The following is a 26,923-nucleotide window of genomic DNA, read 5'->3' as shown; positions in this document are numbered from 1 at the left end:
GCAGTTTTTGTGATGGGACACGGATTTGGTTCTGAGCTTTCCGGTGGTTACCAAGGGAGAACAGAAACGTACCAAGTTGCAAGCCGTGGGGCCTGTAAGGTAAAAGACGGTAGGTAAGCGACGTGCAGCCTTTTCTAGCACTGAGAGCTGGGAGCGGTTTTCCCAGAGGGCCTTTGTCAGAGAGCCCCCGTGTGACTGGCATCCCTCCAACACCCTCTAATCAAAACAGTATCACAGTTTCATATGAGCTAGTGCCCCTCATGAACTCTGACGGTGTAACAACCAAGTGCCAGTGAGACTGGTTACTAACTTTTAGAACCGTGGTCCTTCCCTGGGGCTGCGGCCCAGTCTCCGAACAAGCTTTTGAGCATTCAGATTTCTAGGTCCAAGCCCACCTCCCCTAAATTGGTATCTCTGTACTTTTGAAAAAGCTCCTGAATAACCCCATAGAGAATTGCTTATTTAGAGTTAAAAAAAAAAAAAGATATTCAAAGAAGAAACCCCAATAGTCAATAAACATTAGAAAAAAATGATTTGGCCTCACTGGTATAATCATGAATATGCAAATTAAAACAATGATGAGATACCATTTCACATTAATTAGACTGGCAAAAATACTTAGCAGTAGCTAGCAGAGTTGGAAATGTGTATCCTCTGTGACTCAGACAATTCCACTTCGAGAGAAATTCTTACCCATGGGCACAACAAGGACGCTCATGCAGTGCTCTCTGTGATGAGGAACAACCACGGGGCACCTGTATTTCATCAATGGTGGCATGTATGGATCAATTTACGATGTTCGTTGAGTTGCGTCTCCCCAAACCATGTGTCCCAGGCCTAACCAATATCTGTGAATATGAGCCTATTTGGAAATACTGTCTTTGCAGATGTAATTAAGTTAAGGATCTCAAGAGGCGATGATCCTAGATTCAGGGCGAGGCCTAAATCCAATGATGCATGTCCTTATAAGAAACAGAAAAGGAGGAGACACAGACATGCAGAGATGAGGGCCATGTGAAGCAGGGACCGGAGTGACACATCTACAAGCCAGGAATGCCAGGGATGGCCTGCAGCCACCGGAAGTGGAGAGGCCTAGAAAGGTTCTCTGTCTGAACTGTCAGCAGGAACCAACCCTGCCCACACCTTGAGTCCAGATTTCTGGCCTCCGGGACTGTGATAGAATCAATTTCTGTTGTTTGAAGCCACCCAGTCGGTGCTACTTTGTTACGGCGGCCCCAGGAATCTAACGAAATGCGCAGATCACAGGGAGACCTGGAAGAGGGTCTAGTTATGGGGTTCTCCTCAACCAGGAGAATGGAAACACGAAGCTGACGAGCTGCCACGGTGCAGCTGAAGCGGTTTTGTCCCAATTAGAGGACAAAAGAGCCCTTGGAGGCCACACAGTCTAACTCCCCCTCAAGATGAGGATGCCCAGGCAGACGTCACTTTACCCAAGACCGTGTTGCTAAGAGGGGGCAAACCTGGATTTGAACCCAGACCTGCAAAGCCTCCGTTCTTTCTGCTACAGCTGTGGCCACTGGCACTGGGATATATCCGGTCTCCCCGATCAGCGTGGCAGCACGGGCTGGGGGAAGGAGCCCAGAAGCTGGAGCTGGAAGACTTGGCCAAGGTCTCTGCCCTCCGATGTGCTCCCAGCATGGCAGGGAAAGGTTGTATCTCCTCTATCCCTTATATTCCGCTTCCTTACAGTGAGGCTAACCTCTGCTCCCAGAGCTCTGGGATCTCTGGATTGTAAGGATTCATTGAGAAAATATAGGTGAAAAGGTCTTTGTGAAACTGTAAATCACTATATGGATAATTAGTATGCCATTGTACGTAGTCTAGCCTCAGACCAGGAAAGTGAAAACTCAGAAAGTATGGTAGGCAGAATCCTAAAATGACCCCAGTGGCCTTCACATGTGTATAATCCTTCCCTCTGAGTGTGGGTGGGATCTGTGGATGTGAACTGTCACTCCCATGATGATGTCACACGATATGGCAAAAGGGAGATTTCCCTGGGTGGGCCTGACCTAATCAGGTGACCCTTTAAAAGCAGAGTTTCTCTGGCTGGTTGCTGGACACGAAGTCAGGCAGATGTGCTCTGGCTGGTCTGGAAGAAAGCAAATTCTACATTATGAACTGCCTGGGGGGGAGGGTCACTATGACAAAGAACTGTGGGCAGTCTCTGGTTGCTGAGTGTGGTCTCTGGCTGACAGCTGGAAGGACAATGAGGACCTCAGTCCCACAGCTGCAAGGGGACAAATTCCCCCAGTGATCTTGGAAGGTGACCCTGAGCCAGACGAGAACTGCAACAACTTGGTTTCAGCCTTGTGATACCCTGAGCAGAGAACCCAGCCGTGCCATGGTGGGCCCTCACCTAAAGAATATGAGCTGCTGTATGGACCTTGTCCGAAGCCACTAGGTTTCTGTTAATTTTGGGTGCGGCAGTAGAAAACTAATACAGAGAGATTAACTTTTCCCCTGGGTGATAGAGCCATTAAGCACATGTGTCTGATGTCCCTCCAAGAAACTCTGAGCTTCGTTAGGGATACATCTTATTGATCTCTGGAGTCAGACTGCTAGGTTTGTTCCCTGGCTCTGCCACTTCTGAGGGTGAAAACGGGGGCAAGTTACCTTACTTCTCTGTGCCTCAATTTTCTCATCGACAAAATGGGTATGAGAATAGTACTTACCCCTAAGTTTGTTAACAGTTTTAAGTGACTTTATTCTACCTGTGAAGTGCTTAGAACCATGCCTGGCACATAATAAACACTCAGCAAATGTGGTGGTGGTGGTGGTTTTGTTATATCTTGGCACTGAGTTCAGTAGCTAGCACATAACAGGCACTCAATTAATGTTTGTTGAGTGGGTGTACTAATTAATTAGGACTAGAATCTTGGTCTCCTGATTTATTTGTTTATTTATATTTATTGATTTTAGGGTGGGGGAGAGAGAGAAACATTGATTTGTTGTTCCACTTATTTATGCATTCATTGGTTGATTCTTGTATGTGCCCTGACTGGGGATTGAACCCGCAGCCTTACTGTATCGGCACGATGCTCTAACCAACTGAACTACCTGGCCAGGACCTTGGTCTCCTGATTTTTAATCCTATAATATTTGTACTTATTATTTGCAATAGAATACTGATTTTTCCAGAGCTAACCTTGCTGGTCCAATTTCTTCAGGATTCACCAGAGAAGCCTCAGATTTATAACACCATGAAAATACAAAGGTGTTTAAACTGGTACCAGAGTGCTTAGAGACCCGTGGGCTGTGGAAGCTGACTGCAAGCCACGAGTGGTCTGGCTTTGCCTTAACAGACCACACATTAGCGGATCAGGGTGACATACACTTAATGCAATTGCCTAATTATGTGGTCATCAGGGAAATGTCAACTGTCATTGCCAACTGAGCTGGGCCATCGGTCAGTTTGTTCTGAGGTCATTAAGCAAATTAAAAGGTATTGCTTAAATACTTCGTAGAGGAATAACAACCCCCATCACAAGGAGCTAGGGAAAGCAGGGGGTTTTGCCACAGCTATTGGCTGTGTTAAGCTGAGAAAAATGAGAAGATTTGGAACTTGACGATACAGTTCAACATGGGAAACAAAAGGAGAGTCTAAAATTTGATAAATATGCCCATACTCTCACTCCCCGCTGCATCATATTGGTTGTTATTGCTCTCAAATTAACCTCTTTAAAAATTCTGAACAGAAGGAGGGCGGCTGTAGCTGTGAACGAGCCCATCACTCCCGAACTGGCCCACGTTGCAGGGCGTACCTTTCCTTTACGAGAGCTGCCTCATTCACCTGCGGAGTTATTCAACCCTGGGCTGGAGGAATGGACGACCAGGGCCCGCCCATGTCTGCTGTGTGCCCGAGCAGTTTCACATTAAGATTTGTTTTGAGGCTTATAGATTCTGGTTCCATTCAGTTCCCTTTCTGTTGTAAGACGCCATAGTCCTGTTTTATTCCCTCCACACGAAACCGCATGCCATTCATCCCTCCGGCATCTATTACTTACCGACAGCATCCACCCCCACCCCCGCCCCGCCAGGCATGGGGCAGTGCACCTGGAGTACAGACAGAATTAAGATGTTATTCCTGCCCTGGAGAGACTTCTAATCGCGCTCCCTTATGCTCTCACGCCTTTGCACAGGGGCTCCTTCAGCCGAGACTGCCTTCCTGGCTTCTGCGCATGGCAAATTCTAGCTCAGTAGGTTCCTACCAGATGACACCTTTCCCCCCAGAGGAATAACTCACATCCTGCTTCATGCCCCCATTGCCCTTTGATCATCATCTACTGGAGCATTTGCAATGTTGCGTTATGATTTATTTATAAGTTCACATCCTAAAGACAGGGATTGTGCCCTATTTTTCTCTGAGTCCCCAGTGCCTGACCTTGAGTTGATGCATAATATTGTTTATCTGAATGAAAAACGGAGTTAATGAAGAAGTATAACTATTGTTAAGGTGTGTAGGAGAGTAGACGTGGGGATGGAGCCAGAGAATGAAGGTGCTATTCTCATATCTCTGCCACCAGCAGGGGGAGAGATGTGTTTATAAATGTCCCATCATGTAAGCCTGAAGGTTCTTCTACGGTCTGAAAGGCCAAAGAGAGGCTCAAGGTCTGAGTGACATCTCAAGTTTATAAGCTTTACTTCAAGTAAGAGTGGGTATGACCTTTGATGAACTTGAATCTTGTCGCCTTATAGTAGGCTAATTTCCATTTTTCCCTTGAATACTTGGTCATTTCTTGTTCTTTCGGGAGGGAAGTTGAGGAGTTGTAGTGGTTGTTTATTTGCAGGTTCAAAGTTATAGACAATAGCATTCTGCCCCCCCCCCCCCCCACAAATACCTTTCGATGCAGTATCGGAGTTGGAGGGTTTAGTTATCTGTTCTTGGTACCCGTTGTCCAGGACTGCTAGGAAGGAGTTCCCTTCCCTCTCTGACCCTGGCCCTTTGGTTTTCTCTCTCAGTAACCACTCAGAAAATGCACTCACCCTTTCTCCAGTTCCCTCCTTTGTGACTCATGAATTTGCACTTCTGGCTTAGACTTCTCTTCACTCCCGTTCCCGTATTTCTAATCCCTTGCAAGATAGTTCCAATTAAATGTCCTGTTGTCCCCTCGAGCTCAGTGCTTCTAAAACATAACTGTCCCTCTCCCAGATGTACTCCCATTTCTATTCGCTCTATTCTGTTAGTGGCTGTATCGGGCACCGAAATCTGGAGGTGAGGTCAGGACTGGCAGAGGCGCCCAGGCAGATGCTGGTGCTCTGAGTTAGAGTATACACTGTCCTTTGGCAGCGGGGCTTCAGCACTCCGGAGAGCTCCCAGTGGGGTCAAGTCCCAGGGCCCTCTCCTTCCCCTTCCTGACACACATCAGCCTTCCTATAACCTCCTTATCTCTGGTATTCCATGGTTGTTAAAGGAACCTCATTCATTTCTTCTAGGCTTAGTTCTCTGGGGACTGAGGGCATAATGGGGCTGAGTTCTGTTCCTTGCTCTACCGCTTACTGGAAACATCACCCAGACTAAGTTATCCAATGGTTCTGAGCCTGTCTCTCCACTTGTAAAATGGAATGTCACATATCAAGCTCCTTGACAGTGCAGTTGTGAAGGCTAATTGAGATAGCACATGTATACAGTATGCAGCACATAATATAAGCTAATAAATAGCAGCCACAATTTCTATTATTATAGTATCATTGGTACGATTGTATTCTTAATAATATGGGATGGTATGATTTGAGGCAGTGGCATGTCTCTGGAAGATTACGGGTTGGTTTTAGGGGCCAGAAGGTGCAAAGGAATTTAGGGGGGCAGAGTCCATCCTCCTTCATCTAGTAAGTCCTCTGGGGTACATTACTAAGACAGCACTAGGTGCTTTAGGGTCAGTACAAATCATAACTAGTTGTTGGAAAAGAAGAGCAGTCCCTCCCAGATATGCAGAGTGGGACATATCCTGTGTGTGGCAGAGGGGGAACCAGGCCTGAAGATGTCTACTAATGCCCAAGGTGGCCCGGATATTCGTGGCTACAGACAGAGGAGGCCTGGATCTCAAGGCTCTTGCTTGCTCTTTGCTGGGTCTTTGCAGGTGCTTTTGCTTCCTGCCTTGGAAGTCCCTTTCCCCTTCAGTCTGGGAAAGTTCTCTCGTTCGCACTGAGGGTCAGCTCAGATGTTGCCTACCTCCAAGCCTCGTTTGCCTCTTCTGTGAAACAGGGGTACGCCAGCTATTCATAAGGTCGTGTGGCCATTAAGGTGACAGCGTGTGCAGAGAGGTTAGCTCTGAGGCAGCCATGTAGGCGCTTACTGAGGCTGTGGCTACACGCATCACAACAATCTGCTCATGCGTCTGACTCAGCTGCCACTCTCTTAGCTCCTTGAACGCTGGGACAGTTTCATTTTTCCTCCCATGTTCACCCCTGCAGCCCGTCTCTGGCCACCAGCCGTCTGTGGGGCCTCTCGGCATTCCCCGAGCATCCTGGCTCAAAGGCACGACCGGCTCGTGTGCTGAGGGAATGAACGGATGTTTGGCTGAGCCAGGGTGCTTCGACTGGCTTTCCGTGGGAGTTGCCTTTGTGGGAAGTGCCAGAGTGACCCAGGGATCTGGCCAGCTGGGAATGAGCCGCCCTAAAAGGTGTCAGGAGTGACTTCAGGAAAAGTCATTGGATACCCTGGGTGGGGGGAACATGCTGCCAAAATAGAAACCAGATTTGCTTTGTTTCCATTTCAGTTAATATACACATTTCAAGTTTCAATGTGGAAGAAACTTGGTAATTGGAGGCCTCGTGGTGAATTGATGTAATTTACCCACAGTGAGGGAGTAGAGAGCAGGGAGATTACTGGTGATAATTTTGCAGAGCGTAATGGAGTTAATTGATAATTGATAACTGATATCAGAACGCTTTTTCACAGGCTGAGTTATGACGGGACAGAGAAGGAGCCATTTAATGTGGGTATTTCGTTGCCCGTGACGCCCCTATGAATTGAGAAGCGGAAAAAGAACATGGTGCTAAATTGATATCTAATCTTTTCATAGCTATTTGCTAAATAAACTGGAATTTTAATTAAAATTGCAAGCCAAGAGGTAAATCACTTTAGAAGTTTGCAAAGTCTTTTTCTTTTTCTCTTACCTAATATAATTTCTACTGATACGGATTCTTTATGGGTGGGAAATGAGACACCAGAATAAGTAACAGGAGAAGCTCTCCATGGGGCACTGAAATTCAGAAAGAGGGCAAGGTTACCTTCCTCTGCTTCCAGCATAGGCTTTTTTTTGTAGTTAAATTCTTTGGTAACAATTTTGATCTCGTTACAAGTATTGCGACCAGAGGCAGAAGTAAGGCGGACGACAGGCCTCACCACAGCTCTTCCGGCTTAATTCGTGTGAGACAATTATAATGAATGGATTTAATAAAAAAAATACAACCTGTTTTGGTGATTAGCTCAGTGAACGATGAATAGCATACTTGCTCAGAGTATCATGTTTGCAGTGAGAAGTAGTGAACAGGGAAGGAAAACTTCATAGATCACGAGAATTGCTACTTTTCAGCAAACGGTTGTTAATTACTTATCCTCCTGCCATATTTATTGGCTCTATTAGAGGCTGAGTAATTATTGTCTTCCTGGGAAACCCACTGGAGCCAGACGGCGCCTTTATTAACTTGGAAGGCTCCTCAGTGCTACTTATCCCCGTGGGATCCTCTCTGTCTCGCAACGCCCAGGAACCCGGAGGAGGTGGGACAGGAAAGGCAGCCGGTGGGCAACAGAGAAGGGGCTTCTTTGAAGTGCATGGGCCCCTCGGAGTGGTTCTTCCGCACTGAGCTGGTGGCTGCTCTGGCTCCATGCTTTCGCTGCTCCTACTCCCAGTGCGTTCTCTCTCTCTGCCCTGTCACCACCCCATCCTGTCCCCTCTCCCCTAGCCTCGGCCGGCTTCCTCGTGGGCCTCTGTCCTCAGCCTCTCTCTACCTCCCTTCCACTCTGCATCCCAGCCGGGTCCAGCCTCGCCCTGCCTGGGCACTTCCCTTGGCTCTCTTCCAGCTACAGGATGGAGTTCTGGCTCCTCAGCTTGCCCTGCAAGCCCTTCGTGATCTGTCTGGGCCGCTCGTTGGCTCCAGGCACCTGGAAGTTGTCCTACTCTCCCAGACCCCCTGTCTGGCAGGCTGCGTCCCCTCTGCTTGATTTCCCTTTCTCTTCACCTCTGCGTGGCACACGCCTCCTTCACACCAGCTCAAACGGCCCACCCTTGGCGAGGCTTCCCTCGCCTCCAGCCGGAACCTGGCTCCCCCTGGGCTCTTACGCTGCAACACAGAATGTGCCCTCTGCTGCCCTCCACTAATGCGTCTGCCTCCGCCCCCAGGCTGGCTCTGATCCCTCGGGCGGGGACTCATCTCTGTTCAGAGGTGAGGTGTCCGAGGGCCAGCCTCTGCTTTCTCTCCCTCGGGGAGATCTGGGGCCTCTGCCTCTCACCATGGGACTCACTTAGGTGAGGAACAACCCAGGAGGCAGTTGGACTCATTTAGCTCCTACAACATGCCAGACCATTTACAAATGTTCTTTCACTTGCATGGTTGTTTTTAACCTTCACTACACCCTCTACGAGGGAGGCTTTACTGGTCCTTTCTCAGATGACGAAACCAAGGACCTTGGTAGTTGGCAGGGCTGAGTTTTGAATCCAGGTTCTTGAACTCAGGTTAAGGAGCTTTCATGCAAATACGGGCTTTCTGCAAAGGTCAGGCGCCTACCCTGGAGACCTACATGGCTGCAAATACCCCAAGTGACATCGTGCATGTTTTCCTGAGGCTCGTCCTGAGACACATCCCCTGCTCACCAGCTCCTTTGGGTAATATCTCAGCAGCCCACAGTGAAGGGTGGTGGGAAAGAATGGAAGTGGGGAAGGAAAGCAGGCATTGTGTGCCAGGCACGGTGCTAGGTGGTTCAAACACATTATTAATCCATCTACTAACCCAATCACATTGCCATCACTGCCCCTCCGAGGAGACAGGCTTGGAGTTGCCCCGTGTGTGGACTTTCCCCCAGCCTCATCCAAGACTCTAGGGTCACAGAGCTGGCTGGTCCCTCCCCAGCACCGAGAGGCCTTTTCTCATCAGCCCCACTTCCCACGGGCAGGAGGGAGCCTGGAATCTCCCGTGGCCCCTCAGCTGCCTGGTGGGCTCCTCGCACCTGTCTGGGAGGATAGCGATGCCATTGGCTGAGATGTGAGCAACAGAGAAGAGGACCGAGCGGGTGTCCCTCTCTCAGGCTCGAAAGGGGCTCACCTCCCTTTGATATGCTCACATGTGGCCGATAGAACCGTGTTCCACCTGGTCACACCTTTCAGGGTTTGATGGATTACCACAGGTATGTTCTTTGTCTGCTGGCTTTCTTGATTGAAGAAAAATGTTACTTTTTTAGTTCTTTGAAGTCTTCACCGCAGCTCATTTTTTTCATACATACATTTGCTTGTGTTTTTGGCCACCATTAACCCGTCTATCCACGCATCTATCTTGGTACAGTCAAAAGGGCACACAGTCTTTGGTGATAGACCAACAAATATGACTTCAGATTCTGGTTTACCACTTAGTAGCAATGGGATTGTATTTTTTTATGTGCAAAATGGAAGCGTATATGTAAGATACCTAGCACATACTTAGTGCTCAATAAATAGTAATTACTATACGCATTATAAAGCTCTCTTAGTCTTCAATTCCTTTATTCTTAGAATGCTTTCTTTCTCTATGACTGTGTTGTAAAACTGGAATAGTGTATTCCGTTTCTATTGCTATGTGACATATTTTCCCCAAACTTAGCAGCATAAAACAACGCACGTTTATTATCTCTGCGGGTTAGGAATCCGAGTGTGGCTTATCCAGGTGTTGGGGCTCAGAATCGCTCACAAGGCTGCAGTCAAGCTGTGGGCCAGAGTCCTAGTCTTTGAAGACTTGACTGGGGCTGAAGGATCCAGTTTCAAATTCACTCACAGGGCTGTGGGCAGGAAGCTTTGATTTCTTACTTCTTCCTAGGCTTCCTCAAAATGGGTTGTAATGATGATGATGAGGAGAGGGGGGCTTCAGTCTTTTTTATAAAGATACGCTAATATCGGAAGTATCTTAATATCTGAATATCACTTCTGCTGCAGTGATTGGTCACGTACACCAAGCCTGTGACAATGTGGGCAAAGACTCCACAGGGTATGAATTCCAGGAGGCGGGGATCGCGGGACGCTGTGTGCCTGGGATGGGTAGGTGGGGGAGAGGGCAGCATCCTGTCTGGTAGGGAGGCAGTCACCTGAACAGAAGCCCCCTGCAAGGCGGTGGCTGTACTGCAGATATCAGCAGAGTACAGAGTAGGCATTGGAGAGGAATCTATAACTCTGCCCGGGGACATCATAGACGACTCCCCAAGTGCAGGGACACCACGATGTTCTTATTCAAGGGCTGTCCTAATGAGGCTGAATATGTTGGTGGTACCTTTTGAAATTGAAGTTACTCATTGAGGTGATTTCCTTGGACATTAAGAATAATAACCTAGCCTGTATAACAGCGATTTGCTATTTACAAAATGCGCCCTGGGAGGTAGACATGTTTTGCTGTTTTCTGCCCCTGATGGTGAGCTACTGAGACTTAGGGGTGCGGGGTCCACACATCAGGTCTCCAGGTGGGTGTGGTGAGGCGGGGCTTGAGCCAGGGTCTTCCTAGTCCAAGTGTGGTACCCTGGTCACTGCACCTTCCTTGTGTTCCCCCTGAGCACTTTCAGCCCCTCAGTTTAAAGCAGCATTTTGGGGCATTTCCCTCCATAGATGCAGTACACATATGCTCGCCCATATCAAAGCTTATTTGCCACTTTTATGCCCAATCACTTGGAAGATTTATTTTTCATGAAGAAGCTCTAAGGAGAAAAATCATTCACGAAGTACAGAAATGTGAATTGTGCTTTCATCAGCATGCACTGTGAAATTTCATTTCGCCAAATCCTCAGGAGGTTTGAACTTGCTCCTTGGGCCATTAGAAGAGGGACCTGCTCCTAAAGCACAAATATGCTTAAAAGACATTTAATGATTTCAATTCTTGTGTGAGCCTGGCTATTTTGCAAATGTGTTTTAGTCCTTCTGGGCAAGAGGGAAAGGGATTTCGGGTCCCCTCAGGTATAGATGCTGAGAGAGGAACTTCCTTTGTGGAAAAGATGGCAGCCTGTAGTGTGAGGGCAGGCTAGTTACTATAGAGATCAGTACAAGATCAGTTGGTTGTGTGCAGCGGTCAAGTACGTGGGCCTTGCAATCACGCAGACCTGGATTTGATCCCTCAAAGCTTTCGTTTCTTCAGCTGTAAATAACACCTTCCTCATAAGGCTGTTGTGAGGATTAAATGAGGTAAGTTGTTTAGCACATAGACATAGTAATAAGCATTACATAAATGTTAACTTTAATAGTCACGATGATGATGATGATGTATTTGAGTGGCTGCTATTCATAACTTCACATGCTCATTCATGAAACAGACTGAAGGGGCTGCTAACGGGGCGTCTCTTAACAACCAGAGGCTTCAGCGAGTCTTGGAATCTCCCTGGGTAAATGGCATGGTGCTGACCTTGAAAAAAATGGGGAGTGGGGAGTCTGGGACGCATCAGCCCATTTGCAATTGCCTTGTGAAAATCCATGCAGCGTTCCAGGCTGCAGAGCTCAGAGTAGAGCCTCAAATGGCCCCTTAGCGTCTGGGGGCATAAGCAGAGTTTTTGCTGTTGTTTTATTGTGGGTAAAATATACATACTATAAAATGTACCATCTTACCCACCTTTGAGTACACAGTTCAGTGACACTAAATACATTCACACGTTGGGCCACCATTCCCACCGCCCACCTCCAAAACTGTCTGTATCTGCCCAAACTGAAACTCTGTCCCCATTGAATAACTCCCCATTGTCCCCTCCCCTGGCCCTGGAAACCACCATTTACTTTCTGTCCCTAGGAATCTGATTCCTCTGGCTACCTCATGGAAGTGGAACCATACAATGTTTGTCTTTTTTACTTATGTCTATGTCTTTAATTTTTTTCCACATTTTGTAGTTTTCAGTGCGCAAATCTTTTGCCTCTTTGATTATTTCCTAAGTATTTTATTCTTTTTGATGCTATTGTGATTAGAATTGTTTTCTTAATTTCCTTTTGGGCTTGTTTATGGTTAATGTATAGAAAAACAATTGATTTTTGTATATTGATCTTATATCTGCAACTTTGTTGAAATTGTTTATTTCTAACAGTTGTGTGTGTTTGTGTGAGTGTGTGTGTATAATCTTTAAGGCTTGTTACATATAAAATCATGTCATATGCAGACAGATATTTCACTTCTTCCCAATTTGGATAGCTTGTATTTCTTTTTCTTGCCGATTGCTCTGGCTAGAATGTCCAGTAGTATGTTGAACGGAAGTGGCGAAAATGGGCATCCTTGTCTCATTCTTGATCTTAGAGGAAAAGCTTTCAGTCTTTCTCCATTGAGGATGATGTCAGCTGTTTAAGCAGTGTTTATAAAAGATCTTAAAAACAGGTGGGATTATGAAGTCCAGGGACCTAATTAAAATTGTGTTTCTCTGCATTCTCAATATTTAGTAAAGTGTCTGGTACATAGTAATTATTGAATAAATGGATGAATTTTAGAAAAGGCAGTTTCTCAAAACGAAATGAGCTAGAGGCACTTCTGAAAGAAGGGTTGATTTGGGATTCATGAAGGCAGCAAGGACTGAAGGGTGACCGTGCGGGTGATAAGGGGTCATCAGTTGTCCCCTGAGGTGGAGCAGGTGTTGGTCCCACATTTCAAGCAGCCTAGCTGCATGGATCTTAGAGAACTTTGCCGGATCGTATGTTTTCGAGAGATACCGCCCCCCCCCGGTTAAGGTAATGCCCCTTCTCCATATCAGCACCTAACAAGAGGAAGACAATGATATATGCTGTATCTCTTTGTATTTCTGACTCCTGAATTAATAACTTCAGTCCACTGGATGCAAAGAAAATGAGTGCAATGCTATAATTTATAGCGGGAGTTTGTTCGTGTGAATAGAATATGTAACATATACCTTGCTTTGGCACAACTTTGGAATAATGTGAATGGTTTAAAGTGCGTCTGTTTGCCTTCGTTTTAATTGGGAATAGTTGGAAACCATCGAGTCACCACCATTTCATTAGTAACGCGGTGTTCTTCCATTGGAATGGAGCCCTCTCAACTTGGAGCAGACGAAAATTCTGATCAATAGTAGTCTCGTGTGGGAAGATCAAATGAGTTTATTTAATATACTGGCATTTCTCTTCATCAAGACTTTAAACAATCAGGTTCTAAATATGAACTAACATGTCCCCACTTTTTCCTTCAACAAACAAGGATCATCTGAGTTACAGATTTAGAACTACATTCTGTAAGTACAGAATTGGGTGACTTTGATAACAATTCTGTAAATGCAGACTTTGACCAAATTTGATTAATATGATAACCTAGGCTGTAGTGGAAAGAGCAGGCCCTTCTGTTTCAGTGAGGGAAACCCTATAGCTTGTGTAAAAAACGGATGTGTTCTACAGATACAAGGCTGTTGTCTAGGAGCCAAGGACAGGAAGGACAGCCGGGCTCAGGGGGGTCTGCATCTAGGACCTAGAAGCCCTAGGAGCTGAGGCTGGGGGCTCCAGGGCCACAGGGTCTCACCTCTATGCCTGCCTCTGCACCTGCTCCTTCTCACTCTCAGCAGATTGGCTGCCTTCGCTTCTGTGTGCACGCACCCAAGCACAGCTGCCCGGCTCTGGCTTTTTATCACCTCTGGCTCAAGGGCCAGCAGAGGCTGCCTGGTATCTGATTTCCAAATTCCTGGGGGAATCTGGTCAGCTCATCTTGGGTCAGATGACCACTCCTGGCTTGTTCATTTATTTATTTAAAAAGTCTTTACTGAGCACTGGACGGTGTGGTTCAGTTGATTGGAGCATCCCCCCATAACTGAAGGGTTGTGGGTTTGATTCCTGGTCAGGGCACATACCGAGGTTGCGGGTTCGATCCCCAGTCCAGGTTTGGGTGCATGTAACCCCCTGTCTGAATACCTGTAATCCCCCGATCTGGACATATATGGGAGGCAGCCAACTGATGTGTCTCTCTTGCATCAATGTTTATCTCTCTCCCTTCCCCTCTCTCTAAAAGCAATGAAAAAAATGTCCTCAGGTGAGAATTTTTTTAAAAAAGTCCTCACCGAATGCTAGAAACTGTTTTAGGCACTGGGGGAATGCATCCTGCATCCTGCCCTCATGGACTGTGTGTGTGTGTGTGTGTGTGTGAGAGAGAGAGAGAGAGAGAGAGAGAGAGAGAGAGAGAGACTGACTGTGAAAACTCATTCTTTGGGGATTGGGTTGAGAGTTACAGTTTCAGAGAAAGAGAAGTATGGCTTGGGATCCAGACAAACCTGGATTCAAATCCTGATTTCTCTCCTTACCAGCTCTGTGTTATCTTATGCATACCAGATTGCCGTTCTCAGCCCCAATTTTCTCATCAATAAAATGGGAATAATCCTTTCTGGGTAGTTATGTGAATTGAAATGAAAGGGTAAAGTCATGAGTATAGTGCCTGCCACACAGAATCAGAACTCCGCCCCTCCTTGGTTGTGACCTTGAGCAAATTACTTAACCTGTCTGAGTCCGTTTCTTCACCTGTGAAATCGGAAAGACTGTCAGTCACTCACCTGCTGGTTATGAGATTGAATCATGTGACGTGTGCCAGGGCGCCGGGCATCTGTACACAGTAGACATCAGTAGGGCTGCTGCTCCTCTTGCTTGTTATTAGTCACATTTTTTTCTCTTTCTTCTAGTTCCCTTTCGGCCGACGCTTGCCGTGTGACATCTACTGGCACGGTGTTTCATTTCACGACAATGACATATTCTCCGGTCAAGTGAACAAGTTTCCAGGTATCTGCTGCTGCTGTTGGCACTTACGGACGTTTCCAGGGCTGAGTCTCAGGGTCCTCGGGAGCCTGACTGCTGTGAGGTCAGATTCAGGGCTCCTGACCGGGGCTTGCTGCCCAGACCCTGACTCGGGGCCACAGCCTTGGGGGGGCACTAACGCAGAGGGGTCAGGACTTAGCCCACCAAGGGTTTATAGATCAGAGGCTCCAAAACATGAAGAGACAGGCTCTCCTGGTCTAATTCCACTGCTGCAAGAATGTGATTTTCACCTTTTTGGTTATAGATATAACCCAGGGGTGTCGTGAGGGGACTATATTCTCAAAAATGAAAAAAACAAAAACAACAAACAAAAAAAACCCACCACATTTTACTTAAATAATTTGCAGGAAACAAAAGTACTAAATACAGTTCTAGGAATATGTCACCGAAATGGGGTTAGCAGTTTTCATTTTCTTTAAGTATCATATTTGGAGGTACCATTTTAAAAACCAAATGCACCCAGCCGGGAACCAGTCTGCGTGGCAGAGAACCTCTGCTTTTACCCAAGGCCGTTATCCCAGTGAGGCTTACCAGCAAGGGGCCTCTGTGCGGGGGAAGCGGCCTGGCCAGCGTTTGAAGATATACCCCTCACCCCACTCCCAGCCTCGCCCTGTGCCTTTTCATTTTATTTTTAACCTCTGCCACCCTCTTCTGCTGCGATTGCTGTTCATTATTTCTAATGGCTAAGTGAAGAGAGTGGTTACAGTGAGTGGAAGTGCCTGCAGGTGGAAGAAACATTGGTTAGGCTGGGTCTGATCACAGCCAAAGGTACTTTCAGTAATTTTCAGAAATTTTAACATATTGTTCAAAGCATGTTATGATACAATAATTTTTAAAAATATCATCATCCTGAATCTCATCCCTCATTTAGCGAAACCACAATGTGGATATCTCTGTATTTCCTCCTAAACCTTAACCATGTTTATGTATCATTTTTACATAGTGGCTGTCAGAGTGTAGTTTCCTGAATAGAAGGTGTTTTCTCTTAGCATTATGCTTTTTATGCTTATTTTAGAAAGGAGAATCAATCTATTTCTTTTTCCTTTGGCAGTCCACACTGCCTCTGTAAGAAAACACCTCTGAGAACACGCGATATCTATACATGGGCTGGTTGTGCCTCATCTGCTCGGGAGTTTCCCACTGAGCAGGCAGATCGCCTCAGATCCACTGAGAAGGATACAGGGCAGGGTCTGCAGCTTGCCTGCGGGTCAGCATCAGGCATTTCTCTCCAGTGGAGCCTTTGCCAAGGTTCCAGGGGCTACTGTCTGGCCCCTCAAGTGTTAGCTCAGGTGCAAGGAGACAAGTCCCACATTGGTGGATGTGAGTCTGTCTTGGCTTAGACAACTCATAGGAGCCAACCTCTCTTGTAGCTACTGCATAGCATAGATTCCAGGGTCCCCGCTGGGGTCATGCTAAGTGACAAGCATCACTACACTCAGGGAAAGCCCGGAGCTGTGGCGTCCTACCAGGTATTTAGGCAATTTGCCAATCAGGGGTCATTTTAACCATTTGCTTTGTTGTCTGGTAACACAGCTAACTTTCCACTTTATTGGTTACCAGGGGAACGGAGTTAGAAAATTAACCCAAGGTCAAATTTGTCCTTCGAGAAGGAGAGAGGGTTTTGTTACAGAACGAGAGAGATGCTTGCAGCCAGGGTTCTTGTGCACAGTTCAATGGGATAGCTATTATTTTTTCTATGTTGCTGCTCAGAAAAGGTGACTTTCCGATGCCACTAAAGGACTTACAGGGATATCAGGAGAACATAATTTGAAAGAGAACAACTCTTTGAATGAGGGCAGAGTTCCTAAGACATGAATCATCAAGTGAAGCTTCATTTACATTTCCCTGTTTGCTCATGCCTCCTCTCATGGCCAAGAGAAGGAGAGAAGTCGTGGGAAAGAAGCGGCAGCTGGGACTCTACGTTCAGAACACAAATTAGAAATATGGAGAAAAATACCCCTGCAGGACTGGCTTCATTAAAGGCGACATAGGAATGTTCATCTCAGAGAAGCAAGTTTGTCCCACCCCTGTTCCACGTGCCAGCGATTAGAACATATAATTTCCACTTTACTAACAGCAACTAATTAGCTCTAACGACAAAACAGGCTCTCAAACCTCTGGGCAGAGGGACAGTGTGGCCACACCCCGTGTTCTGAGAAAGACAGACGTCCTTCGCAATGGGGATTACAGAACAGTCTGTCCTTTGGCTCCAGTTTGTGCCCAAGCTTATCTTCTGTCTCTCATTATCCCATTATTTAAAAAATGCATTTTTTATGCACTGGATGTTACTTACAATAAATTCTAGTAGACGTGCCAGGCAAGTATAAACACTTCCCACGCTGAGTGAACGGAAAACTTTTGGATACGCATATGGAAGTAATTTATTTTGTTTGTGCCGGCACATTAGAGTTTAGCCACTTTTCAATGGGCAATTTCCTTCAAATGTTATTATATCTTAACAGATGAACTAAGACTTTCTATAAAAATAAGCTGGTTTAGATGTGTCTCTGCTTTAAGAAAGTCCAGAACTGTCCTTCTTAGCTTATAAGGAACAGTCTTTTGGTGAACTTCAGGGTCTGAGATGTTGACAGCATGTGACAGTGGTGCCTGAGAGCCCACCCTGGGGTGGGGACTTTCTGTAAAGAAGGAGGGGCTCCAGGAAGGGATCCATGGGGCCGCCATCTGGCAAGCACTGGTCTGGGCTGAGGACACAAAGAGAAGGAGAAATACAACGTAAGTGCCGTGCCAGAGGAAGCTTGGGATCCATGGGAGTTTGGACCGAGGGCACGTGATCTGCTGGAGGGACAGGCAGGGTGAGAGCTCCCGGGGAAGATTGACATGTGAACGGAGCCTCCAGGGATGGATGTGACTGAACCTCATGCAAAACTAGGGTGCAAATATGTAAACCAAGCACACTGCTCACTCGGCTAAGGGCAAGTGGCCCATGATACTTAGAAAAGGTCAAGTGTAAGAGGCAGGGACAAAAGGCCATGGGAAGCCACTGAGGAATTTTTAAGCCAGAGAACGACCTGGGCCAGCTTGGCTTTTAGAAAGTTCAGCCACACGGGGGGGTCACTGGAGGTGCGTACAAGGCCAAGAAAGGAAGTGAAAAGCGAGCTAAGGGGCTGCAGCAGCACCCAGGCAAAGGTGAACTGACCAGGGGTGCTGGGATCGGAGAGAGGAGGCTGGATCTGAGTGTTACTTGCTGTCTGATGACTATAATGTGTTGTTGTTACAAATGATATTTGTATTAAATAATGCTCCCAATGTAGCTCAGATTTGATTTTGTTCTTTTTGTTTGTTTGTTTTTAATCAGGCAAGCTGTTATTTTCTTGGGTAGCTCCCCATGGATGAGACCCACGAGGCCTGAGACTTTGGTGTCTCGGAAGGAACCCAGGCCCAGAAGCAGGGGCAGGAGGAAAGCTCTTGGTGTGAGAAGCTCCAGCCCGAGTTAGGGGGTTTCCCAGTTGACAGGGGAAATGCCAAAACAGGGTCGTCTAGGCATAGGCCTTGATGAGAAACCTGGGTAGGCAGGTGGTCAGGCCCTAAAGTCACGGGCAGGAGGAGCGCAGCCCTTGCAGCATAGACTTGGGGGAAACAGAGAGAGTACATTGCAGAGAACAAGGCAAAGGCATTACTAAGGAAGCCACTCAGTTACCAGGAACAAAAGACGGGTTTCCAAAATTTGGGGACAAAGCAACAGAGCTTCAGAAAAACAGTTAAAATCCTCCTTATTTAATGGGACTACAAAGTTCGGGTCAAAGATTGCCTCCTTCCCCTCCTGAGAGGAGCTGATGTGAGACCTAGAGCTTCCATCTCAGGTTAGAATGGGTCCCTGAGCCTAGGGCTGGGGTCCCAGGTAGGGTCAGGGGCTGCAGTTGCTTAGAGAAGGGAGGTAGAGTCTGGGACCGCAGAGCCTGGCAATGACCTCCCTGTGCCCATACTTACTATGGGAACATGGACTCTGGCTCAGCCGGAAGGCCAGCTACTCTTGTGAGCGTCTTACTGAGAGAAGCTGGCACGCCCCACAGCTGTCTCTGAGCCACTGCCAGAGGTGGGGATGCTGGCAGCTTCCTCGCGGGGCCCAGTGAAGGTTGGGAGACATTCTCCCTGGCAGCACTGGGTGGCAGCACAGCCAAGATGTGGTAGAGGAACAAAAGCTTCGGTGGGCAGTGGGCTGAGGGAGGTCTACACAGGTGCCTTCTGCAGACAGGTGTTCAGGCAGGGTTAGGGCTGGGCCGTCCACAGCCGGCAGGCTGCAAGTGTCCGGGGAAAGCATCCACTGGCGTGTCGGGGTGCTTCTGAAGTGGGCTGTTTTTGGTAGGCAACTACCTGGAGATAGACACAGAGGTGACCTTGGAAACAGATCTGTTAGCTTGTGTGGGGACCGCTGATCCACATCGCAGAAGAAGCCGTTTCGGATGGAAAACGAATACCTACTGACTTTGCTGGACCTTGATTTTCACAAAACTTTTCTGGAACATTCAGATTGTGCTCCTGTTCTCACTCCTGTCTATGCTGTGTGTGTCCTGACCTGCCGAGGGATTTCGGAACCTTCCCCTGTCACAGCACCATTAAAATACAGAAAATACCACGGCCCTCTGGTCAGGAGGCACCGTCTGTTTGATAGAAGATGTTGTGTTACAGCCAGTGCTGAAAGGTTTTAGTTTAATGCTAGGACGAAAGTGCTCATCAGACACAAGTGAAAAGGTCCCAAGAAAGTCGAAAGTGTGTTTTTGTGTACTTCGTGTTCAGCCCCAGTGTTTATAACTCCAAATCTCTAATCTCATAAGGGAATAAAAAGGAATAGCTATAATTTTCTGAAATCATACTTATTTCTTGGGAAGCTCAGAATGGTGTCCTCAGTGAGTTTATTTTTATTTTTTAGTAATATAGAAGAGTCCACAGGAGAGCCTAGTTTATTAGTACTTTTTAAGCTTCTTTATTGCTTACTTAATCCTTCTCTATATCCTAAACAAGAACTAAGAACCTGGGCATTGATATCTTGAAGATGCGATCTTTAGATTTATTGCTCTGTTAAGTGTGCTGAGGGGAGCAAGAAGTAGATTATTAAAACCTTCGTTCTCAGATGTTTACCCTTTGCTTCCTGAACGTGGGAGTGTAGAGAAACCTCGTTCATTCTGACTGTGCCCACGCGGAAGGCGTGGTAATTTAGACACACCAAGCTGACCCGAAACTTTGTACTTTCTGTTAAAAGTAACTTTGCTCAGCAAATTTCCAGTGTCAGGGCTGGAACTGGGGAGCTCTTTCCGGGTGAAAGCCGCTTTTAATCTCCATTTTTAGCGGTGATATTTGCTCTAAGAAACAAGCATGCGACAACGTAAGATAATTTACTTAAGTTTTGCTAAGGTAAACACTCTGAGTTTCTTCTCTTGTCAGAGCTATTAAATATAGGACAAGAAAAAAGGCCCCCATTCTTTTCAAGCGTTTTATAAATGAGACATTTCAGTCCCCTCTGGATAAATTAATGAGATCTGATCAGTGCCAACGTCCGTACTTAGAACTGAAGGACTCCCACAGATCCCATTTTTTCCCCTCTTAAGCTATAAGTTATGCTGTGATAGCGTTTCCAGTTCCTGTCTTTATTTCATAGACAGGTTTTGTGCAGAAAGGTATATATTTTTCTCTTTTATACCTTTAATACTCATAAAAGATTAAAACAAAGCAACTTAATTAAGCTTCTCATAATGTAAGCAGAGACCACTGGATAATATTCTCTAGGGTATAAGACAGAAGGAATCCCAGAACTATGTATGGTGGCCCCAAATTAAAAAGAAGTTATTAAGTCTTAAGTGCAAAATGTAATGTTTCTCTTTACTCACTATCAAGGGGCTGATAAAGAACAGATAATCAGCTAGGTGGAAACTCGTTCCTTCAAACTGATGTTTCATTTTTGTTGGGAAAAAAAAATCACCTATTACCCCAAGTTTTTCATTAATTTGGTAGGTCTTTCCAGACCACGAGTTACTGCTGTCGGACACAACTCATACCTTTTTTCAGTCCTGTCTGAAAAGGTGGCTATGTCGTTTGGGTGGCTGTCAAAGGCCCAAGTAATGGCTGTTTTATAGCTAGTGGCCCGGTGTTGATCAAACCTCCCCGCTTCTCTCCCCCTCAGGCATGACGGAGATGGTGCGGAAAATCACCCTGAGCAGAGCAGTGAGAATCATGCAGAGCCTCTTCCCCGAGGAGTACAACTTCTACCCTCGCTCGTGGATTCTGCCCGACGAGTTCCAGCTCTTTGCTGCTCAGGTAGATGCCACTCCATCCCCATGACCCCTGAGTCATTCTGCGGTTGCAGCCGTGCCCTGGGAGCTGGGGCCGGGGGTCCCCAAGAAGCTGAGACAGGCCAAGGGAGCGTTTGACAGCGCACAGTGGAGGCTGGTAGCCACCATGGCAGACTGCAGAATTGAACAGGTGGGGTGACAGGGAGGTAACCTGAAGAAATGGGTCTTGACATGAGGAGACAGTCTGGATGCTGATATGGGAGCTGCATCATGGATGGGGTCAGCGTTTGTGGAGCCAAGGAGACAGAGCTGGAGCAGGTGGCTGAGTCCACAGGAGGACTGGGACTGCTGGGTGAATCCTGGAGGTGTGGTCTCCCCAGCACCCTGTGGTATGAAATGGGGGAGGTTGGGCTCCATCTCAAGGCCAGGGAGTGGGTCTAACAAACTGTGGGGTGGGCCGAACTTTTTAAGTGCCCTGCTTTAAATTTATTCCAGAATCCATTTTCAAATCACCCATGCCATATCAAAGCAATATATTTGAGCCTGAAATACTTTGGATATTTCACTATAATTGTGAAACAGGACCAGTAGGGAAACTGAACTCAGAATTGTCATTTTGGTTAGTCTTTTAATCATTTATTTCACTTAGGATTGTTTCAAAGCCTTTGTCAGCAGGCTGTCCAACAAAGACCTCTCTAACTGTGATACGTTTAATACCATTTATATGTTCCATGCCCTGTGCTAGAAGATTAACATTACTTCTTTTAATCCTCACAGCAAAGTTGATTGTATCAATATTATCTCCACTTTAAGGATGAGGATACCGGAGTTTTGAGAAATTAGTGACTTGCTTGAGGAGTAGGATTTAGGCTTAGAGTTGATTTCAAGGCCTGCTCTTTGTAGCCTATTTTATTGCCTACATGTTGTTTTGGTTTTAATATTAAACCATAAAACTTGTAATGAAATTATAACATATAAAGCACAAAAGAAGCTTGAAGTGATAATTTTTAAAAGGAAGCTTCTCTATGGAATGGTGTCACCTGGGTCTGTACATCTCTTAAAATTCATCAAAGCGTTAACTTAAAATAAATGCATTTTATTTTATGCAAATTATGTTTCAATTAAGCAATTAAGCTAATTTTAAAAAATAAACTATCAGCTGTTCCCCATATTGACCCCTCAATTTCCCACTCCTGTGACTCTGCTCCCAGGGTGGGATACCTTTCCTTCCCATTTCTACAACTCTGTAGCTAACGGTTTTGCAAGGCTGGATTTAAATGAGATACCAGCTCTGCCTTCAGAGTCAGGTAAACGAGAAGTGTTTCCATCACTCCCAGAAGTTCCTCTGGGCCTGTTTGTGGTCAGTCTCCTGAGCCCCCGACCCAGGCAACCGCTGATCTGCATCCTCATCATGGATTAGTTTTGCCTGCTCAAGAAATTCATATAAATGGAATCCTATAGTGTGGACTTTCCTGAGTCTCTTTCTTTCAGAATTATATTTTTTGAGATTCATCCATGTTCGTTGGGTGTGTCAGTAGTTGGTATTTTTTTGGTTCCATTGTATGAATATACCACGATTTGTTTATTCCTTCACCCATTGATGGGCATCTGGGTTATTTCCCGTTTGGGGACGTTACAAGTAAAGCTGCCATGACTAATCACGTACATAAGAACTGGAGCAGGAGGAGGAGTCTTGATCATAGGTGGGTGTATGTTTCACTTTATGAGAAATTGCCAAACTGTTTTCCGATGTAGCTGTAACACTTGCCACTCCCACGGGCAGTGTGTGGGAGTTCTGTTTGTCCCGCCTCATGGCCAGTACTTAGTTTTGTTAGTATTTTGAATTTTAGACTTTCTGGGAGATGTGTAGTTGTATCTCTTTATGGTTTTAATTTATACCTCCCTGATGTCTAGATGCTGAGCATCCTTTCCTTTGCTTTTTGGCCATTTGAATATTTCTTGTTAAGTGGCTATTCAAAAATTTTGCTCAGTTTTATTAGTATTTTATTTTTAAGTTATAAGTTCTTTATATACTCTGTGTATAAGTATTGGGGGAAAGCGTATAGCCTTTCACTGTTACATATGATGTTAACTGGAGGTTTTTCATAGTTGCCCTTTATTAGGTGGGTGGAGGTGTCTTCCTTCAATAGTTTTTAGAAAGGTTTTCATCCTGAATTGGTGCTTAATTTTGTCAGATGTCTTTCTGCATCTGTTAAGATGTTTTGAGTTTTTTTCTTTATTTTGGTAATATGATGAATCACACTGATTAATTTTTTAAATGTTAAACTAAGCTTGCATTGCTGATATAAATCCTCCTTGATTCTAATGTATTATTCTTTTTATATACTGCTAAATTGTACTTGCTGATATTTTGTTAGAAATTTCGTGTCTTTGATCATGAGAGATGTTGGCGTTTGTTTTCTTTGTTTGGTTTGGTATCAGGCAAGCTTTATCAAATGAGTTGGCAAATGTTTCTTCTACTTTTTGAAGAGTTTATATAATATTGGATTATTTCTTTCTTAAACGTTTGATGGAATTCACTATTGAAGGTATTTGGGCATGGAGCTTTCTTTCTGAGAATATGTTTAGTTTGATTTTTAAAAATACATACAAGTAATATGTCTTTTAAGGAACTAGTCCATTTCATCTAAGTTGTCAAATATACGGAAATAAAAATTTTTAAAATAGAATTTCCTTATTTTTTAACATCTGTGAGATATGCATCATTGCTGGTATTGGTAATTTGTGTTTACTTTTTTTTCGTGATCAGTCTAGCTGCTTTTTTTTAAAGAACCAATTTATAATTTTATTATTTTTCTTATTTTTTCATTTCCTATATCATTGATTTCTAAGTTTAATTATTTCTACTTCTTTTAGGTTTTATTCTTCTTTTCTTTCAAAAAAAAAAAAAAGAAAGCTGTTTTAAAGAGGAGCCTAAGTTCACTGATTTTAAGCATTAAAGCAACACATTTCCCTGTAGCTCTTCTTGCTGTCTTTCTCATTGGGTTTAGAAATAACATTGATTTTTATATATTAATCTTGTATCTTGCAACCTTGCCAGCCTCCGCTAATAGTTCCAGTAACTTATTTTGTAGGTTCCATGGGATCTTCTATATGGACTACTATGTTCTCTGAGAATAGGGGAGTTTTATATGTTGCTTTCCAATCAGCCCTTCATTTCTTTTTCTTGCCTCATTGTACTGGTGAGCACCATGTAAAATGCTATCTAGGCCAAAGAGAGGCTGAGGATTGTATGCACTAAGGTGTTATGACAGGAGTCTTATGCAGAGAAGAACGTATGTGAAGGACATTTAGAAGGTGGAATCTACAGGACGTGGAGACAGATCAGAGAGGGGGATGCAGAGGAAGTTAGAGTTGATGCTTTCAGGAATCTGGTGGTGATGCCATTACCAAAATGGGAAGTCCCAGAGAAGGAGGAGGTTTAGTGGAAACCGCGAAAACCTGAGCCAGTACTTACTGCTTAACTGTTAGGTTTCCGGTTTTAGCCATTAAGAGAGACTCTTAATCAGTAAAAGGAGGGGTGTGGGGTGGGGTTAGGCACCTGCTCCGTCTCTTCCTATTTTAGCATTCTGAGCCTTTAAGTGTCAAGGCCCATTTGATTGATGCTGGAGGTACTTAGAACTGGATAGTTCCCTAACAGAAAGGAGGATTATTTTGTCTCTAAAATGACAATAATTTAGAACCTGCTTATGCAGGGGCTGGCACGTGCAGAATGGGACTATGAACACCCGACCATAGTCACCTGCTAGAAAGCCCTGGTACCATCACTTAGTCCTCGTGGGGTTTCCGGGGAGTCCCTTCTCCTCTCAGTCCCATTTCTCCATCTGTTAAATGGGGAACTGGTTACAACCTCAGAGTGATTATGGGCATCCAGTGAGTGTTTGAAGATGAAATGCTTCGTTAGCTGCAATTTTTTTTTAAGTGGCCTTCTTATTTTTAATATCCCCTTTGTTGTAATACAAAACAACACATTCACATTAAGGATTCAAATATAGGAATGTATGAGGTAAAAAGTGAAAAAAATGTCCGCCCTCCTCAGAAATTACTGGACCTTTCAGTGTTTATTTTTCCAGCTTTTTCCTATGTACACACAAATATACACTATAACACACATAGCTATTTTTTCTTTAAAAAATGGAATTTTACTGTACATTTTTTAGCCTCTTTTCCCCACTGAATATGTTTCAGACATCTTTCCATGTTAGCACTGTATGGTAGTAGTCCATTGTATGAACGACCCGTGACTTTTAAAATCACCTCTCTCCTGATGGACATTTAGGTAGTTCTCATATTTCTTGGTTCAATAAAGAATGCTGTTGGAGGTATCTCTCTACACCTGTGCCAGCATTTCCTTCGGATTGACATCTCCAAGTGGAATTCCTGTATTTACATTTTGAAGGGCAAGCCACAGCCAAGGCTTCACTAGAAACGGTGCACTTAATTGGGAGGGAGAAGTGTCTCGCCACAGCCAGGGCAGTGCGTGCGCTTTGCTTTGTGATTCTTGGTAACAGCAGGAGGAGGCCTGAGTAGCTGTGAAACATTCTACAACCTGACACTCTGTGGGTATTTTATTTCTCCCATTAATTAGGATTAAATTTACTTTATTAAGAAAAGGGAAGATGTGCACTCCCCCCTGCTATAACCATTTGCAAAACTGGTACCCACATACGATCAGCAGGTGGCACTAGGAGGAAGCAAGTGGGATGCTCAGCGGAAATTTTTGTGAGTACTAGACAAGGATGCAGGCTTCCTTTCCAATTTTAGCAGATGGCCAATAAAAAAATTCCTTGGAGTTTATTTTACATATGGTCTCCCATCTGGGTATTTGAGAAAAGTACAGTTTTTGTTATCAAAACAGTATTTATTATGATGAAGGAGTTTATATTTCGTAGCAGAAGAACTTCTTAGTGAATAAAGCCAAAGAGGCTGTTCAGTAATGTTTTGCAGTTTCTTGGAGGGAACCAGCAAGCATGGGGTTCTTCTATTTTCCTCTCCAGTTACCCTCCTAAGTTAGCTTTTATTGATTCAGCTCCTCAAGGCTGAATGAAATGCATTATTTGCAAAATCCCCAGAGAACAATGTTCTCCGCTGGCGTGAGGAACTAGGAAAATGTGGACTTAAAAGTAGGTCAGAGTCGAGGCAGAAAGAAAACCTGTAATATGATGCATATGTTCCTTGTCCTGATCCCACGCTTATCCAATCAACTTCTGGTGAGCTGATTATTGGCTTCATTTTCCTTCATTTAGACAATGCGCTGATTCGGCTGACTGCAGGTTACCCCATGGTTGAAGTTCTCCCAAAGGGTGAAGCGGAAACTCCTTCACAGGCCTTGCTGAACCCTTGCCCACCTCTGCAGCCTCCGTGTCCACCATGGGCAACCTCTTCCTCTGGGATCCTTCCCTATTCCACCTTTCTGGTACCCAGATGCACCTCTGCCGCGCCTCTCCTGCCTGGAGCACCCATCACGGTCATCCTTTGTGGCCTCTCAACCTTCAAGGCTGCCTTCTGTCCCCTGACCAATTTTCCTGATTCTTCAGATCCCTGCTTATCTTTTACTTTCTCTGTAAAACCTACTCTGCCCCCTTCCCCAACACATACACACACACTGGGGGGCCCTTTGTTTTTCTCTCTTCTTGGTACTCATGCCTATCACACTGTTCAGTGACTCCGTGCTTAGTTATCTTTCTCTCCTGCTCT

The 26,923-nt window shown here is 45.3% G+C and overlaps 1 protein-coding gene across 1 annotated transcript in view; it reads left to right on the top strand.

The window, feature by feature from the left end:
* The window catches only part of TTLL11 (tubulin tyrosine ligase like 11), a 190,345-nt gene that overhangs the window by 17,318 nt on the left and 146,104 nt on the right, over nucleotides 1-26,923 (top strand). The window contains exons 2-3 of the mRNA XM_090274676.1: nucleotides 14,828-14,924; nucleotides 21,097-21,230. Coding sequence (XP_090130802.1) covers nucleotides 14,828-14,924; nucleotides 21,097-21,230 — 231 coding nt within the window. The remainder of the gene's footprint in view (nucleotides 1-14,827; nucleotides 14,925-21,096; nucleotides 21,231-26,923) is intronic.

This window comes from Furipterus horrens, unplaced genomic scaffold (assembly GCF_987537825.1).
Source record: "Furipterus horrens unplaced genomic scaffold, mFurHor1.1.pri manual_scaffold_4, whole genome shotgun sequence".
In the NCBI taxonomy this organism is placed as follows: Eukaryota; Metazoa; Chordata; class Mammalia; order Chiroptera; family Furipteridae; genus Furipterus; species Furipterus horrens.
This window is presented reverse-complemented; position numbering and strand designations above follow the sequence as displayed.